Source organism: Gavia stellata, chromosome 4, assembly GCF_030936135.1.
Source record: "Gavia stellata isolate bGavSte3 chromosome 4, bGavSte3.hap2, whole genome shotgun sequence".
Taxonomy (NCBI): Eukaryota; Metazoa; Chordata; class Aves; order Gaviiformes; family Gaviidae; genus Gavia; species Gavia stellata.
In genome coordinates, this window is record NC_082597.1 from 32,473,115 (window position 1) to 32,492,516 (window position 19,402).

Here is a 19,402-nt window from a genome sequence, read left to right on the forward strand (position 1 = left end):
GGGTAGATGCCTAAAATAAATTTCCAAGAATTGTGCAGGGTGTTTGAGAGACTAGGTGGGCATGCAGAGCTTTAATCTCCTAAATCTACTTCAGAGGACTATTATCTTTAGTTTACACTGTTTTTAACTAGTTGGACTGATGCTTTATCCTTCTTAGGAGAGGCCTTTGTATTTCCATTCAACAAGGTTGTAGAAGTTGTTCACTAGCTTCCTTAGGAAAGTGTTATGATCTAGGTGTCCTAAGAACGTCTGGATCTGTGCTTGGATTTCATTAGAGCACATGGTGTAACTATTATCCCTGGATATAATATGCAGACTGATGGTATTTCATAGTATTAATAAGATGTGATTATCCAGTTCTCCATATCTGCATATTGTTATTCTCTTATTTTTATTTACCAGGTTCCTTATCAATATATAGAGAGCTATTCCAAGCTACCTAGTCTGATGAAGTTGAACATCATTCTTCAGTGTGATTTACTTAATGCAGCCTAAAATCATGATGAAAAAGAAGAGCATATCTGCAAGCAAAGCTTCCTTGGTCCTCTTTCTGTGCCAAATGATTTCTGCATTGGATGTACCTCTTGACTGTAAGTATTAACCTGCTAAATAAGTGCAGAATAATGGAAGATTAATTAAATAATTTCAGTATAGGAAGATGAAGATAACTCCAACATGGAGCTAAACATGGAGTGTGTTTACTCACTTCAGTCAGGACATTGTGATTATGAATATTTACAGTAATTTACTGAAGATTTTCAAAAACTGCAAATTAAAATTACTTACATTGTTCACTTTAGAAGGGTTAACATAGGATTCTCATGAATACTCACACTTCAGTGTGCCTTTACTGAACACTTTATTTGATGAAAATGAAGAAGGGCAGAGAAGCCCAGTTACATGCTAATTATTTGTGAAATTAAGATCATATTGACAATTCGTTGAAAACCCCAGGACAATTCCTAGCTGTTGTAAGCAACTACCCTTATCTTCATATAAGAGGTTTCCAGGAGCTGATATGAGATCTAGTAAAAGATTAAAATACCTAAAATTCAGGCACTGGAAACCTCTTACTTTTTGATCCAGAAGAGTAATTTAGGCTCTTAGATTTCCTAAGGAGTGCCTGAAGACAGTTAAGTACCTAACTTTAAGTTTAAAGCACGTCTGCTGAGCAGGGAACTCTAGCATTAACCAGTGAGGAAACAACTAGAAGAGGGGAAAACCCAGGATCTGAAATTCTTGTCTAAAATAAGACTGTGTTAGTGGGCAACCTTGAAGGCAGCACTCCATGCTGAAAAGGAAGCAATGGTAGCTGCTGTGTTTTGTATCCCTAATAGCTAATTTTATTAATTTATTCATGCTTCAAGTTGTTATTTTCTTCTTAAGATAAGCATGATCACATTTTCAGAATTCAGTGAACCATGTTGCACCTCACAGTAACTATTCATTTGTTAAACTAATTACCAGAGAAGAGAACATTAGGGCTCCTGTTAAATTGATGGATTAATACATCTGTAAATTTGCCTATGATTTTTAATCCGCATGGCTTTCTTTACCCCCATGTTTTTGATACCTTCCTACCTTCCATAAATGCATGTTTTTCTTTAATGATCATTGACATAAATTGCAACTGCTTTGCTGTTTTTTTCCCATGCATATTTACAAGCTTCTCAAACCAATGACCTGTATTTCTGTAACAAGATCAATATATCTGAATCACATCAGACTTCTGCTGTGAATGCCTTTAGAGCAGTAAACTGTGGCTTAAAGAGGGCTTTAAAAGTTTGATGAATGAATGTCTTATTTTCTAAACTTAATTTTTCTCCCTACATATTTTTGCAGGCTAGAAATAGTGTTTTAAACCCGTCTTGTAGTTTAGAAACATGTAAATTGTACACCACTCTAATATCTTTTGTATAAAGCAACACTTCAGGTTAAATTAACCAGAAGTTTATCAATAGACAAAAATGAGTAGCCCTTTTAAGATGTATCATGTTAACTCTCAGTTAACTTGTTCCCTACCACATAAAGTTTAATAACTTTGTTAGGATGATAAGGTCACATACTTTAATTTTTAGCCAAAAATCATATTAACCAAAATTACATCTATAATGATGTTAGTGCTTTCATAAATAATGGTTAGAATCGGCTCTGGGATAGCACCACAAGGGAAGGACTTATATGTTCTGTGGGGCTTCCCTACATACCACGGAGACCTGGTGGTGAGAATATACTTGATTAGTTGAACCTTTGGGTTTCATTCAGGTTAGTGGTTCCTATGCTCATCAGTGTCGCAAAGTAGGTGAGGGATGACTGACAGTGTAGATGACCAAAAGCAGTTTGACTTGCTCTAAAACATTATTGATGAGGAGACGTGTATGCAAAATATTTGAAGTAAGCAATAAAGATGTGACAACTAAGATGATTTTTTTTGTTTAGTTATTTTTCAGACCAAAAGGAATTGCACGTCTGTTGAGTAGAATTAGGTGCTTTCATCTTTGTAAGGGTAATTTTAGCCTGAAGCATTCTCTTTGTTCTTACATATGATCATATGGGTGGATTGATTTTGACTGCAGCATGAGGGCAATGCACTCCATTAATTCTGATTTACTGTCTCCTCAGTATCAGTGTTTTGTGTCCTTGCAAGGCCAAAATCATGGTTGCCCTTAAAAAGTCAACACTTCAGAAGTTTCTCATACCATGAATTTTGAGATAAATGTAGTAATGTCTGACACAATGAAATCTATGATTCTATGAAATTGTGGCTGGAATTCCGGGCATCAATGCATGGGTTACAGTGCTAAAGGTTTTAAATGTTTTCTTTTTAATGGTGACCAATGTACTTGTCAGAGATACTTATCTTCCCTCTAAAAAATGCTAATTTTCTTTTAACTAACAAATGTTTCTCTTTAATCTCCATTTGTCCATTCAACTGCTGATTCTGATGGGGGAATAAAAGCAAAACTTCTAGAAGAATGTAAGTTCCTGTCCACAAAAACTAGGCTGTGTGCGGCTGAAAATTAATACTGATTGTGTTGCAAATTGAATTTGCAGTCCAAAAATGTGTGATTCTGACATTTTGTTGATAATTTGGTTTGCTGTAGCTAGATGTTTTGTGCATGCAGTGTTAAGAAAATACTACTGTACGTATATCAGTGTTCTGATATTTTGAACAAATGAATTGTGTGATTTCTGATTGTTTGCTATCTGAACATTAAAATCCTTTCTCAATATCAGCATGAGCAATGTTTTACTATTACTTTCAGGAGTAAATATATTTGATAAAAAATAAGTTCTTTGGAATATATGTTTTTATATACTATTTTACATGTCCGAGTTGGAGATACTTTTATATCCTTAAAAATCAGTGGATACAGTTATTTAAGTAGACCTAATCTTTTATGGGATCTTGTAACTCAGATCTAGTGTCATGGTTAATGTAATAAGTTTCAAGTGCAGTGCATAACACAGGAGTGGAGACTTGAGGCCTTTGTTGTGCATCAGATGGAATATCCTGTATGTTGGGCAGTGTTTATGTCATGTCCCTTTTCAGAGTGTGCTTGCTTTTCCCAAGTAAGCATCTGGCTTGTACTGACCCCAAGAACTGCCTCTGAGAGGGAAAAGGACTGTTGTCAAAGTGCCTCTCTAAAGAAATACACAAAAAGTCATCATCATGTAAAAATGTCACCTTCCTCTTTTAAGCACTCTCCTCTCTGCAGCGAGGAAGAGGAGCAAAACCAGCTCTGCGTGGTTTGTTCTGTTCTGCTTAGCTGCTGTATCTCATCATGATTCCATGATCTGATTTTTTTTCCTGGCTATTATTGTGGGTAGGGCTTTACAGATGGCTACCTCTTTCTGTGCAACTGAGTACTTAATGTATAATGGTAGGGAAGACTTAAAATAAAAATGCCAGTTTTGCAATTTTAGCTGGCTAGACTGAGGCATGAGAACACAGCTAACTCTAATGATTGAAATATTTTGCTAAAGTGGCTAGAAATTACCTCAAAGTAGTAGCAAAGTGTATTGCTGTACAGACAATTTACAACATTTAGACAAGGATGTTCACAGGCCTGTTATTAAACTGGTTCCTTTAGGTGGCACTAAACTATAAACAGATGAATAATGTTGAGGAAGAAGCCTTTCTCACTCTCTAAATATCATAAACAGTATTTTTTTAATGCAAAAATGGGCATAGATAATGGTAACAGATTATAAATGACTTTAAATACGTAGGCACCAACTACTTTGTCAGGTGAATAAATTCTGTTTTGTGCTACTCATTCTAGAGTACTTGATAAATCATAAATGTTAAATGTTTGTTTCTCCTGGGGCAATTCACAAGATTGACTATATTTTTGTTGGGTTTTTTAAGGAGAATAAGTACTAGACTTTTCCTACATGTTTACTCTATTTGAAAACTAGTTACTATTTTTGTCATTTTTTTACAGAGTCTTTTACTTCTAACACAGTTTTTTACTCCTGAAAAGTAGCTCCTAAAAGCATGCCATGTAGATTAATTCAATATATTGAGCACAAAAAATGTGTGAAAAGTTTAAACACATAGAGAATTTGGAAATACATAAAAAGTTTAGAAATACAAAACAATGTGGTTTTTTTTCCTTCTGTGTGGTAAGGAACATTTTGTGTGGGTATATGTCTCACAACACTTCATTCAGGATATGTCAGACTTAGAATTCAAGTGTCCTTTGGTTTTGTGAAAATCTGTTGAAATCTGATGTATAGAAATGATATCCATTAACCTTTTTGGACAAGATCTTCCCCTGTAAATCAGCATAGCCCAGTTGGAAGTTAGTATAGCTACACTGATTTACAAGAGTAGAGGGCTTCAGCCTACTAATACAAAGGATACTTAATCCCACTCTTCTGTCGATGATTTTGTTGCTAATTGCAATTCTGCTTTCTCTGCTTACAAAACTGTCTTGCTGATACTTTGAATATATTGTTGAATTCCTCTCTGTTTCTTATATTCCATAATGAAGTGTCACAACCTCCTACGATAACTCAGCAATCTCCAAAAGATTACATTGTTGACCCTCGAGAGAATATTGTAATACAGTGTGAAGCAAAAGGAAAGCCACCTCCTAGGTTAGTAGCATTTTGTTTTGCTTTTGTTGGCCTAATAGCATAGGAAAACCAGGAGAAAATAATGTAACTTTTGTAAATTAACAAGTATATGCATATGTGTGTACTTGCACATGCAGGAATATGCGCACACTCCTACAATAGCTGTAATCTAAACAGCTACCAGATAGTGGCATAAATTTGACTCTTCTCATCCTTGACATTTAAACTTTTCTGTAGTCATCAAGTAACTGTAGTATTTTTTTTCTCCTCAAAGCTCTAACAATAAAATAATGCCTGATTATTACAGGAGCAGATAGGTAAATGCCCATGGAAAGCACTAAGAGGCATGCCATACTATGAACTGGATCACATTCCAGATTTAGGCATAGTGTCTAAGAAGAATGGACATTGAAAAAATTTGGAGTAACACTAATAAATTCTAATTTGATGTTTTGTAAATCATTCCGTTTTATGAGGCTCATCTTGAAATACATAAGCTTTTTGTCAGCAGTTATGGAATGTGTATCAGTTTTAATGATCGGTAGCCTTGATTTACCAAGTGTATTTAATAGCCTTAAGTTTTGGTTTTGGCAGAAATTGTAACCCTGATCATCTTCCATTTTAAGTTCCTGTTTCAGTATCTTGAAATACTTGAAAACTACTCATTTCAAGACACTGAGTACCTGCACTGGAAATAGCAGTAGCCATGATGCATTCTGGCATTGCTAATAACTGCTTCTGATTTCAGAGACTATAAAGAGAAATATGAATCTCTCAGTTCTCAGTAGTGTTATGTTACAACTTACTAGCAAGGTCAGTCTATAATTGCTCATTCAGACACACAGAGCGCTCATTAAAGGTACTTCTTCTGAATAACCAGGGTTTTTTTCTGTTATTCCTTCTGTTTGCCTTGGGATCATGGTCATTATCATGCTGGGCAGCAGAGTGGAGATGGCGATTATTTGTGATACTGTCACCCTTTCTAGTGTTCTGTTAATAGTAGAAGTGCCATAAAGCTGCTGTGTTTACCAGCATTTTAATTTAGCAGGCACAATGCCATTCTCAAGATGTTGACCTGGAGGATCAGATTATTGTGCGCTTTAGGACAACTGTACTGCTTCTACAGATGTTTCTCTTGAAGTCTTGTTCTGGGTTGTCCATGAGAGTGACATATCTGAGTCATGTGCCAGGGCTCTTTGCTGTACAGCCTCATCTTTCCAATCAAACCTGTGTCTCACTTTGTTTCCCTGCTACAGAGGAAGTGAGAGGATTTGAGTGCAGAATTTTCTAATGAGTTTTATAAGCTTGTGCTTAGTTTTGCTTATTTTTAAAGATATGACATCCAAATCATTTATTACAATAATTAGTCTGGACCATAAGTCTTGATGCATATTGGAACTTGAGCTGCTTCAAAGCTCTGAAGCTGAAGATGAACTTTCTCAGCCAGGAGTGTGACTTGTTTAATAAAACAGGGTAACTTCTTATTCATGAGAGCAGCTGGCATAAAGGTTTATGGATGTGCTGCTACCTATAGCTTCAGCAGCAAGGATTCTGACTTTTATGTATCTCAAATTCAGGGTTTTGTACCACATTTGCCACCTCTCATTTGAAGCTACATTACAGTTGCCTGTATCCTTCAGTGTTATTGGTAGCAGACGATTACAGGAACTCCATGTTCTGCAGCTTCGCCCACAAGGTCGTAAGAAACAGGTTCAATTAGTTCACTATGCACACTAGTCCTCCCAAAAATGCTCCAGTGTGGTGCAGTGCTGCTGGTGCAGTGCTTCTGGTGCAGTGCTTCTGATGCAGTGCTTCTGCTCTCCCCCACCACAAAGTGCAAATTGCATGTCCAGTCTTGCCTTCCTACTGCAGAAGGTCAGAGCACAATTTAAATCACTTAAAATTTGAGCTTTTCTAGTACCATATGTATTTATACTTTTAGGAAGCATTCTAACCAGTAAGCCTATACAGTGTTTGTGTTTAAGATTATGAAGCTGAAATGTAACAAGTATGAAAACTGCTGTTCACAACATTTGAACCTGTGAGTGCTCAGCACTTCACAGGCATTGGTCTAGCTCTCTGTAACTATACTTTTGGCCATTAATAAAGCGTAAGGAAGAAATTGGTGTTCATGGTAGTGTAAGTGTATGGTAGTGCATGGTAGTATAAGTCACGCACTGTGAATCTCTGCTTTTTTACATTTTATTTTATGAGTTCTAATAGTCTTCATTTTTAGTGACTACTTTTCAAAACTTCTCTTGCTTTGAGTAACACCAGTATAAATTTGCTAGATTAATTATGGGCTATCATACCACAAAATTTCATTTAAAGAATCATGGTTGTTTGTGTTAGAGTAGTAAAAGGAAATCAGACTCACCACACAGTCTTTAATTCACTTGCATAACTTTAAAATGGCCAAACCAATTAAAAGAAATGGTCGCTGGGACGCGAGATGGCACATTTCAGCCCAGAGCAAGTTTTTAAAGGCAGGTTTCTAAACTCTTTCAACAATATGTTTTATAATGGAAATGCTAATGCAGCTTTAGCAATATCAGCTCTTGCAGATGTTACTGTATCATCTTTAGTAGAAGGAAAATCAGTTCTTTTCCATATATGATTAACTTCAGAATCTTTTCATGTATTTTTTTTTTTAATATTGACTTTGAAATGGCTCTTGTTAAGAAGTTCAGCCAAGCCTTTTATCTTCAAGTATTGCCAGATTTCTTATACTAAAAAGTGCTCCATTACTTTATTAGTTACTTTAGTTTGGGAACAAGTCTTATCTGTAAAGAAAAAATACCACGTATTACTGAAAATTACTTTTTTCTTCTTTCTCTCCATACAATCTGCAAAAGGCAACTGAAGAAGAAACTTTTCTTTTTGTTTTTATTATTTTAGCTTCTCCTGGACACGCAATGGAACTCATTTTGATATAGATAAAGATACACAGGTAACAATGAAACCAAATTCAGGGACCCTTGTCATAAATATTATGAATGGTGGGAAGGCAGAAGCATATGAAGGAGTATACCAGTGTACAGCAAGGAATGAAAGAGGAGCAGCCATTTCCAACAATATCGTTATAAGGCCTTCCAGTAAGTAAAGCTCTTAATGTTCATAAAATGTGAAACACTTCGGTTTGCTTATTTTCTTATGAATGTTTTGCTTTGTTTTTCCCTGTCTTAAAAATTTAATCATCAAAGTGATCATGTTAGAAGGTATTGTATGGTTTTTGATATTTAGATTTAATATTGTATTGCATGTTGTCTCCAATATTCCTTAGGAAATATAATAACCTGATTTTTTTTGGTATGTCCAGATGACCTATCAAGGTTAAAATTGGGTTGTATATATGATGCTACAATTAGAATAAAATGTTTAAATCCTTAATGCACATCATTGATGAGGACAATTTTCATTCTCTTTCTGATGCAGGTATTCCATAGTTTTTATAATAGCTTTAATACAAAACAGATTGGGACCAAAAAGAAGACAAAGATAAAAAGTTTTGTTTAATAGTAGACTGTTTCTACAGCTTTTTATGTGATTGTTATCTCAGATCAGTTTTTCAAACTTCTCAGCTTAAAATGGGCTGTTCTCACATGTTTTAATAAAACTGTGTGTGTATAATACTGTTTCAGAAAGGTCTACCTTTTTTCTAATTTAGTGCATCACTTTTTTTTTTTTTTGCATTATTGTAGTTAAAACTTTCCAAGATAATGTTATAGAACATGTAGTGAGTAGCCAAAATAATTCGAATCAGTTGATTATACTTTCAGCAAATCACTGTTGTACAAAATGTTTTAAAGAAAACCTCCTTGCCTCCCAAGAACATAAAAAAAGAACAAAAATTAAATCTTTAGTTAACATGATAGGACTTAACATTCTGATGCATGTAGTTCTTCTGTTTTTCTGGAATATTATGTGCATTTCTTCCTTAAGTTCTGGAATTTTTGTCAATCCATAGTTTGTATGTGTGTTAAAATTACTTTCTATAGGATCCCCTTTGTGGACGAAAGAAAAACTAGAACCAAATCAGGTTCGAGAAGGTGATTCACTAGTACTACACTGCAGACCTCCTGTTGGCTTGCCACCACCTATAATATTTTGGATGGATAATGGTGAGTTTGTTTTTTATGCAGAATTAGTTTACTTTTTCCAATTTTTCTACATAGCTGATCATTACTTACCAAGACCACAAAAGGTAGAGTTTCCCTCTAAGTTAAAATTTAAAGAATTTCCATTTCTGTAGAAATGAAGAAACAAGCAGACATACAGCCCAAAAGCATGAAGCCAAAAGCAGCTGGAGATCTTACTGTAAGTTGTAGATTAACCCACTGGGGAAGAATGGCAAGACAAGGGAGCTTGAGAGGAAACTTAGAAAGGTGTATATATTTACAAAACACAAAGAGCGTAATCGAGTGAATGTAGAGTCTGCAGATCATGAAATGGAGTGTGTATTATAATTGAGATAAGTGTGTTCTTGTTTTTCCTTAGCTTTCCAAAGGCTGCCTCAAAGTGAAAGAGTTTCCCAAGGTCTAAATGGAGACCTTTACTTTTCTAATGTACAACCAGAAGACACCCGGGAGGACTATATCTGCTATGCAAGATTTAATCATACACAAACTATACAGCAGAAACAACCCATTTCTGTAAAAGTCTTTTCAAGTAGGTATTGCATTACCTAATTGCATACTTACATAGTATTTTCCAGAATTCTCAAGTTATTTGCCAAAGTTAAGTAGTGTTACGCTAGGGAATTTTGCAATTTAATTATGAATAAGAAATTACATTACTGTACAAACATAAAATGTAATCTCCAGTTTTCCTGACATATAATTCATTTTAAAAGCTGACATTTTTTCCCTTTATAAGGCTTAGTCTTTTGAAAAAGTGTTTTGTAAGATTCAAAATATTGAAAAAATGCAGTGTAAAAAATAATAGTTTTCAGATGATTTTCATGTTCTAGAATACCAAGTTGTTATGATTATTGTAACTATTGAAACAAATTAATCAATCATTTGATTAACTTGCCGTGGCCATATCATCACCTTTTGATTCCCAGTACTTTGGTTTATCCCTCTTGTATGCATTCTTCATGATATTCTGTTTATTTCAGTGGATTCATTGAATGACACTATAGCTGCTAATTTGAGTGAAACTGATATTTATGGTGGTGAGTTACACTGGTCCCCACTGATACTCCCTGTTTCACAGTAGCATTTAGCTAACTAACTTCACCTCCATGGCTGCTTAACCTTTTGCTCCCTTTTCAGTTTTTAATAAAGGTATCTGTTAGTGCTGGTGATAATACATACTTTAGAAAGGGACTGCACAGTGCGGTCCTTTCAAATATTTAAAGTTTCGGTGTTATTGTAACATATGCCTCATAAAAAATACAAACTCTTATAAGAAATGAGTCCTTTCACACTGGGGCAGATTTTAAAAATTGCCTATTTGATTGCTTCTATACTGTGTTGCTTTTTTATATTTTTCCTCCTATTTACCTAGTAGTTTGATGTGTTCATTATCACTAGGACTATTCAATATCACATGCTGCATTATAAATAACAACAACTAAGCATTTAACAGATGCACTTCACATTTAATAGCTTACTAAATGTACCATTCATTTTTAATGTAAGTGCAAAACTGGAATTAATTAAAATCTAAACTCTTTAGTACTGTCTGTGTAAATAACTTCATAGGGAAAAGATGAGTTTTGTTTGTCTGGTGTTTAAGCTGATCTTTACATTAATCTATGTTGAATGGTCTTTCGTATATTGTGAATTAAATCCTCCTGAACAGGTGTATGTGTGTTTAGTAAGTCTGACTTTGGAGCAACACTATACTGTAACACTTGAGGTTCTAGACTCTCCACTTGATATGGTGTGAGATAGATAGAAAATACATTGTATTTATTGTATTTTTGTCTTTTTTCTTGTAAAATGAGTCTTTGTACATATTAAACCATAACTTACAGGGAATCTGAAATAAAATAGGCGCAAAGAATACTTTAATTCTCTGCATAAAAGTAAGATGTCATTCAGGAATAAACAAGAAATATGTACCTGAACACAAAATGATATAATAGCTACAATTAGTGAGGAAAACAGCATTTGGTTGGCTCACAACTCAGAAAAAACGGAGGTAATACTTCTGAATTTTCATAGTCTTGCAAAATGAGTCAGCAGTCCTTAGCAGTGCTGAAATTGGGTAGGTTAGTTATTGTCTGTGACTATCAACTGCATTCTTGACTCTAGACCACCCTTTTCCCCCAACTTTAAGTTGTTCCTGTACTAGTTTTTCAGGAATTCATAGCACAAACTATATTAAAATTAAGTGTTCTATTTATGTTAACCTATCAGTAAATCCTGTACCCTAATAAACAAGAGTTTGTTATGTTTCTGCTCACATTTTTAAAAATACAGTAATTTACTGTAATGAGTCAGACTGCTACTGCACTTTAGAGCAATTTAATCCTATATTTTAAAATTGCTATAAACGAACATTAAGAGCATTTACAGAAAGCACTCTATTATTACAGAAAGCACTCTTATTCTGACTTCCATGAAGGCACATGAAATACCATAATACTTCAAAAGCCAACAGAGTATAATGTCAGAAACGGGTCTTATATTTACAGCTGTCTGTTTATTGTGGTTAATTCTTGTGGGTTAATCAATGGTTCTTTATTACCAGACTGGGGAACAGCTTGAATTAAAGTTAAGTATGTAGTAAGAAGAGAATACAAGGCTTAACTTCTGAAAAGACATTTCACATTGTCTAGAAAATATTGAACAAAGCATACTGCAAAGTGGAGCGTACCTTTTATCTCCTTGGTTTATATTTCTGAATACAATAACTGTGCTTCATTTGTGTTTTGATGGAAGCCCAGAAATTTTTGGTAACTTTCAGTCTTGTATGATCACTCACATAAGTGACTTCTTACTCCCTGTAATAGTTCTGCTGAAGTGAATAGGGGCTGCTTAGGATTAAGGCTTAACATACATCCATTAGGCTGCATAGTTGCCTATGTAAAAACTATGTATCAATTGCTCCTGTCATTAATAATAACATTTTTTATGTATGTGTTCAAAATTATAGCATTTAACAGGTTGAGATATGTTATGTCTGTCAAAACCCTAATTTGTTGAGCTGTTTAGTTGTGTAACAATGATTTTTAATTAAATGGCCAATGTGGTGCAAAATCTCTGTTCAAAATGTGAGAATGGATGGATACATTCGATCCATATTAAAATAAAATTTAGAAATTAATTATTTTATTTTTTCTTGTTCCAGCGAAGCCAGTTATGGAGAGGCAGCCAGTTCTTCTAACACCAACAGGTAGCACAAGTACCAAAGTGGAACTCAGAGGAAATGTGCTTTTGTTGGAGTGCATTGCAGCAGGATTGTGAGTTACTTTTTAGACAGTGTTTTTCTAAATAAAAATACAGACACAGAGGGAAACACTTCAGAGGTGCTTAAAATGTTACCACTGTATAAGCTTAGGTATTTCAAAGAAACAGAAATGTAAAATGGAAATAGCTCTTTTAAGGAAGTCCACCATTTACTTGGGCATCAGCAGAATTTAAAACTGGCTATGAACATAAGTATGGCCTCTGCCTTCTCATATCTCCAAACACTACGCACAGGATTCAGGTTGTACCATTGTCTTTTTAAAGGACACAAGCGAGAAATGCCATAGGGTAAACTCGGACACACATCTGCAGAATTGCACTCAGGAGCCAAGCATCTGTTTTTTCCTAAATTTACAATCATCAGGCTCTCAAATTATATAAAAATAAATAAGAATCTGCTGGTCTAATCCGAAAAAGCTGCTTACATATGCTAATAATTACTTAGTAGATCAGGTAGGTGGGAGTTGTTAGAACATAACACCAGGTCCTTACATCCAATTTCTCATTGTAATTGAGTTTAATTGGTACTTGTTTCTTCGATGGAATGTAAGTTTGCTTCTGCTGGTTATTATGCAAGTAGAAAATGACTAATGAGCAATTTAACTTCATGAATTAGTTTGATCTTAAATCAGTTTCATTCTCAGGAAGAAATCTGAGAATAGATTGATTAGTGCAGAAGTGGAAAATCTTTAGTACCTATTTCAGGAACCGTAAACATGTTTACAGTGCACAAAAGCATATAATGCAGAGTGCTCTGAGATAGCCATGAGGAAAGCCAATAATGGCAAATGATGCAGCACAGCATCATGCACATGTGTTCACTTGCATAAGCTCCGTAGGGCACGCTCATGCACAGCTTGACACAGCTTGATACAAGCATCAGTGCAGTGTTTCTGTCTCAGCTGTGGTCTGCTCAGGTGTCTGCATCAGCACCACTAGCAAAACCACACCTATGAGTGGGAGTAGCATCAGCTCAGGTAATCTTCATCTGCAATACAGTTACATGCTTTTTGACAGCCCTGCAATAAAAGTATTCAGCAATCCAAACTGGAGTAAAATGGCTGGCTAAAAACAGGGAAAAATTAGAATATTATACATTGTATGGCTTTCTGTCTTTAGCCATCATGTAATTTTTTTAAAAAAAGTAATTCAATGAGGGAAGCTTACATAGTTGTCCATCAAGGGCCAGATTCAGATTTTGTTTAAAACAACTATTTCTAATTACTGATACCATAATTAAAAGTCAAATTTATTAGGTTTCTCTGTTATAAAAGATGTGATATTAGACTGTTCAGGGAATATTTGCCTTGAGTCGTTACTGTTTGAGACACGACATTTTAGTCAGTAAGCAACACCTTGTAATTTCTTGTAAAAGTATATCTCCATGTGTTTGGACAACTTTCAACTTCAGTGGACAACATGGGGCATAGCCAAGATTTAGACATGGTGCAGTGACAACTAGCTATACTTGACTCAGCACTGACATTTTTTTCTTTATTTCTCATAGGAAATATTTATGTCTCCTTACAGCTCTGCTGTAAAATTTATGACATTTCTGAAGCATTAGGATATTGCTCACATAAAGGACAATTATAAACTTGTCATTATCTAGAAGCTACCTTTTAAAGCACCATGAGCGTCAATTTAGTAGTATAAGTGCAATAAGATTTGAAATACTCTTGTATTCATTTATTAACCATCAGGGGGTTTAGATTAATCAGCAGACAAATGTATTCTATAATTATTAAGCCTACGAACAGATGGCCATTGACAGTGTTAGTAAGGCTTGTCATTTCCTAGAAGAAAATGCTGGCATATTTTGCACGTTTGCTGGATGTGCCCCAATATCTGGGTAAAGGTTCTTAAAATAATTATTTGTAAAATATATGTTTAAAAAATTAGTGTATTGAACTCTAGCCTCGCTTTTCTCCAGTCCCTAAATTTGAGCTGTGCTTTTGCTTCTCCAGACCCACACCGGTAATCCGCTGGATTAAAGAGGGTGGGGAACTGCCAGCCAACAGAACATTTTTTGAAAACTTTAAGAAAACTCTCAAGATTATAGATGTTTCTGAAGCTGACTCTGGGAACTACAAATGCATAGCAAGAAATATATTAGGTTCTGCTCATCATGTCATTTCAGTAACTGTGAAAGGTAATACTAAAATAATCCTTAATGTAATATTGTCAGTGTCCAGAATGCAAGATTGAAGTAAGCTTTCTAGGATAAAATATAGCTGAAAGGATGAATGATAATGGTAAAAAAAACCCTGAGGAAATGATCATTATACTGACTGAATTCTACCACTGGAAGGACTTCACTATCTCTGTTCTCTTTATCTTTTTTTAATATGTTATTTTGTAAAGCAACAAGCGAAATTGAGATTGTACTGTAACAGCAGTAAAATAATTTCTTAGCCTGTACCAGTGCTACATTTATTTTAGATCCTTTGATTTTCTGTGATTAGACTCCTTCTTTCCCTTATTTTTTTAGCTTCCTCCCCATCTCTCTTCTTCATCTCCTTCGTATTTTCTCCATCTTTTCTGCTCTCCATTCATATAGCCCAGATTCTTTCTCTTCTCTATTTTACTATTGTCTTACGGTCTTATAGTCTTCTTCCTTTTTCTCTCTTTATTGACATTTCTGTTTCTCTATCATCTTCTTCATGTTTTTTACCCAAGATGATGTCTTGCTAGTTCTAAAAACACTTACAGTATGTTTGTCCAAATAGGAATTGTAAGTATGTTTCGAATACCATGAAACAAAAAAACTGGAATGACAGCTAATTAGTCATTGAAATAATCAACTATAGTGCTTACTTTGCATGCTAAATAGCCATTTATTTTGTTGTAAACCAGCATCATTTTATGATCACATTCAACCTCCTTTTTAAGAGCAGAAGTTTTAATTTTCTGTTTGCATCTGTCCATCAATCTAAAATCTGAAATTTAATTGCAAGATGTGATAACATATGCTGTTTGTGGTTGTTTATTGTGAAAGAGATGGAGACATAGATCAATATCTTTTCATAAGGACAGTGTTCCATCCATTTTGATCTCTGTGTGTTTTCAGCTGTCTCGGGTAAACGTCTGGCCCCACTGCAATCACCCATTGAATTCAGTGAGACTGAGGATTTTGCCATTTCTAAATTTCACCCTTGACATGAAATCTTTTTATGTAATCAACCCTAAATTAATTTCTCACAGTCTAACTACTGTGAGCATGGATAGCTCTGAAATTAATCAAAAGACCACTGTAGTGTCTGCAGATGCCATACTCAGATAAATTTTGCTTTCTTTAGGAAAGGCAAATTAAATTCAAAGGAGGCAACCCTGAATGAAACAAAGAACCTCTTGTTGCTTACCTCAGAATTCTAATGCAGCAGGTAGCCACTAGCTCAGTTTAGCCAAAGTATAATCTACCAGTTAATCATTAAGTATCACATATATACGTGTTAAAAAACCCCTAACAGTGTAAGTGTAAATCTATATCTATACATACCTTGTTTGAATTATCTTCTGGTTACCATGACTGTACCTTATGTTTTTCTGTACATAATTTTGGAAAACAATTGCCGTGTTTCTCTTCCTAACCCCAGCGGCCCCATACTGGATAACAGCACCCAGAAACTTGGTCTTGTCTCCTGGAGAAGATGGGACATTGATTTGCAGAGCTAACGGCAACCCAAAGCCTAATATAAGCTGGTTAGCAAATGGCGTTCCCATAGCAAGTAAGATTCTTAATTATTACCTTACAGGAGGATGAGTAAGAGAATATGAGGAATATCAGGGTGTTATTTTTCAAATATAAATGAAGAGCCTGTATTTGAGTAGTTCTTGCCTAACAGGTAATACTAAATTATAGATGAGATTATAAAAATACTGTGGTTCATAAAGTGGAATAATAAAATGTGCCTCTATTGTGCTTAAGAGTACTAAAATTTGTGACCATACTCCTGGTTATTCTGTCTGGTGTTCTGCTGGTAGTATCCTTGTGGAGATGGAGCCATAGTAACAAAGCTGCGCCATGCCCCTTTTACAGGGATATTGCTGGGGTGTAATTTTTACCATTGTGTTGTCGTGGCAGTCGTGTTTGCTAAATCTCTCCTTTGCCGCCCCACCGCATCACTAATTTTGTCTAGGAATTGTAAACGTGACATAAAAAGTCAAATCCTCACATCTGTGGATGTACAGAGCACTTTTGCAGGATTTGCAGCTTGGAGTGTGTTTGAGCCTTCCAGGCTTCAGCATTAAAAAGCAGCAGCAGCAAAACTGACTGAATGCGTCAGCAAGTGCCTGGCAAACAGCTTGTGCCAAGTAGGTGTTAAAGAAATGGAACCCCTAAGGCAGTGAAACAGCTGTTTCTGTGTGCATGGGTAAGAAGAGCAACCCTGAATTGGTGATTGAGTCACTTAATTGTTGCAGTGTTATGACTGGCAACGCTGTATGACAGACACAAGATAGCTGCTATATATAGCACAACTTTACTTGGGAAGAACTTGCTGTAGGACACTGCAGTGTGTTGTCAGTTGAGTTTGTACTCAGCATAGCCTGTACCATAAAATCACACTTGGTTCTTCTACCTTTATCCTTCCGCTTTCACAAAACGATATTACAAAAAACCCTATTGACTTGTGAGAGATAATGTGCTCTAAAATATTGGTCTGTGCTGACCTATTGAAAGTATGACAGTGTAACTTTTAGGGGCTTCAGGAGATGTTTAAGTCTGTTGATGAAGTAAATGTCACAGAGTTTGAGACATGGAGGAGGATCCTCTACAGTGAGAATCTAGGAAATAGCAACAGGTAAACGAGAACCCTCATTAGATATATTCAAAATATTTGGAATACAAGAGAAATTAAACTGAACTGGAGGGAAAAATATGCAACTTTGGGGGGAAAAGTAAGGGTATATAGTGAAACAGATAGAAATACTTAGCAAAGAACCTGTTTCAGGAAACCTAATTAAATGTAAGTTGAGATCTCTAGCCTGAGATTTAAAATGAGAAGTTTCCATTGGTTAAATAAGTTATGTAAGCTGCTATTAACCACCTCATCAAGCAATGGTATTACAGGAAAACAGGAAAATATCAATGTCATTTTGTATTGTATATATTGTACGTAAATATATCATAATGCATACCTTATAATCAAAGTTTGGTACCTGTCCTGCTCTTTCCTTTCTGGGTTTTGGGTGGTCTCATCTTCCTTACTATTTTCTATGTAGCTACCATTAACTTTTTTTGGTTTGTTTTGAGGAGATTTTTATCCTGCTGTCCTGATAGTTTAACTCTTCTTTTCAGGCCTCCTAACTAGTAAAATCTTTTTCACTTGGCTATGAGATTCATCTTTGCCTCGCACTGCTTCCTTGTCAAAGCTGTAGGACATGCTGTTCAAATGACAGACAAGTACATTTTCCAGAAAAGCAATGATGTGTTCTGCATTCTTGCAGGATAGCAATAAAACATGAAGAAACAGAGAGTTTTCAGAAGCAGCTGCAGGATGCCACCGAATGTTCCAAATGGTCTTGAGAAATCAGTACACAGAGCCTTGTTGAAGGGAACTCAGTAAAAATTAAGAGACTTTAATTAAATTACCCACTCAACCTCAGTAGGGAAAAAAAAAAAGAGCACAGGAAATAACTGGGTAGCTCAGCCTTATGTTAAAGGTCACTTTCACTGCTGAGAAAAGCTGAAGTTTTATCCACCTTAAATATCTAAGTGCACGTTGATTGGATGCTCCAGTACACTGAGTCTGTCAGAGCATCTAAGAAAGAGAAGCATCTTGATCACAGAAAGTGCAGTTCTTAAGATTCTTGTAATGTTTGTATTATCCTTGAGTTCTCAAAAGCTGGCCTGGAAACTACCAAGTACAGTGTGCCTTTTTGTTCACTTGTTACTAAATTATAGAATTGAGCCCCTCTTCTTCCAACTGAATGATTAGGAAATCACTGTAAAAGGGAACTAAAGCAGCTGTTTCAGCTTCAGGGCAGTGCTGAGAGAGCTACACCCATGGCAGGATTTCAAAGAAAAAGAGCTACATTTGAATTTCAAAGCCCTGCTGTCATCATATATCCCACAATGTGCCTCCTGTGGCCCAGTAATCTGTTTGCAATACTTCAATTTTCTATTGGAAAGCACAACTGGGAGATGCTTAATTCTTCCGGTTTTGTTTTTCCATAATAGAGTCAGACAAGGAAGGGGGAATGTTGAAGAAAGAGCCATTCGTCCGTATCTCAGTCAAAGGGTGAGGCTTAAATACAAAAAAGGGAAAAGGGAAGAATAAAGAAAAATTTAGTGTGTCTTAAGCACCTATGGAAAAAAATTGCAATGGTGTAAATTTTGTTCCAGATTATATTAATCAGAATAAAAAGATATTTTTAAATGAAGATTTTAGGTTTCTCTGAAATATTTTAATCCATTTTCTTCAACAGAAGAAAAACAATAATGCTTAAAAGAAAAGCAATAATGCTTAAAAGAAAAGCAAGCTGCTTCAGACATGCTGGAGTGATAAGGACCTAACCTAATGTTTACTCACAGGAGTAATTTGAACTCACATGCACAGTCCCATTGAGGTCAATTAAAATTACTTTGGCAAGTAGCAATTGAAAGTTCAGGCCATGACTCTGCCTTACATTGTGTTTCAATTAACGCTCAAGTTCTGCATTATTTATACTGCTGCATAATCTGTTGTGTTTTATTGCTTAGATATTCAGCATGGTTTTACAAAAGGGAAACCATGCATGAAGTATCTCAACTTTTAAGAAAGTAACAACCCAGATTAATTGGGAAGGGGAAGCACTTTCATAATTGGACTTCAGAAAGGCATTGCAAGTACTGCACAAAAGACTAATTTATTGGCTCAGTGGTTTATGATGAGCTATTAAATATTAAATACACA

General features: G+C 35.3%; 1 protein-coding gene across 32 annotated transcripts in view; it reads left to right on the forward strand.

Moving 5' to 3' along the window:
- The first annotated feature begins 484 nt into the window (after positions 1-484).
- NRCAM (neuronal cell adhesion molecule) overlaps positions 485-19,402 on the forward strand; it is a 71,417-nt gene continuing 52,499 nt past the window's right edge. For 12 of the 32 annotated variants that reach the window (XM_059816312.1, XM_059816327.1, XM_059816334.1 and 9 more), the window contains exons 1-9: positions 485-590; positions 2,960-2,977; positions 5,001-5,106; positions 7,984-8,180; positions 9,084-9,206; positions 9,583-9,753; positions 12,388-12,499; positions 14,474-14,658; positions 16,103-16,234. In XM_059816312.1, the coding sequence (XP_059672295.1) occupies positions 485-590; positions 2,960-2,977; positions 5,001-5,106; positions 7,984-8,180; positions 9,084-9,206; positions 9,583-9,753; positions 12,388-12,499; positions 14,474-14,658; positions 16,103-16,234 (1,150 nt within the window). Of the gene's footprint in view, positions 591-2,959; positions 2,978-5,000; positions 5,107-7,983; positions 8,181-9,083; positions 9,207-9,582; positions 9,754-10,204; positions 10,262-12,387; positions 12,500-14,473; positions 14,659-16,102; positions 16,235-19,402 lie in introns of all 32 variants that reach the window. The other 20 variants (XM_059816309.1, XM_059816321.1, XM_059816310.1 and 17 more) reach the window with 5 other exon arrangements.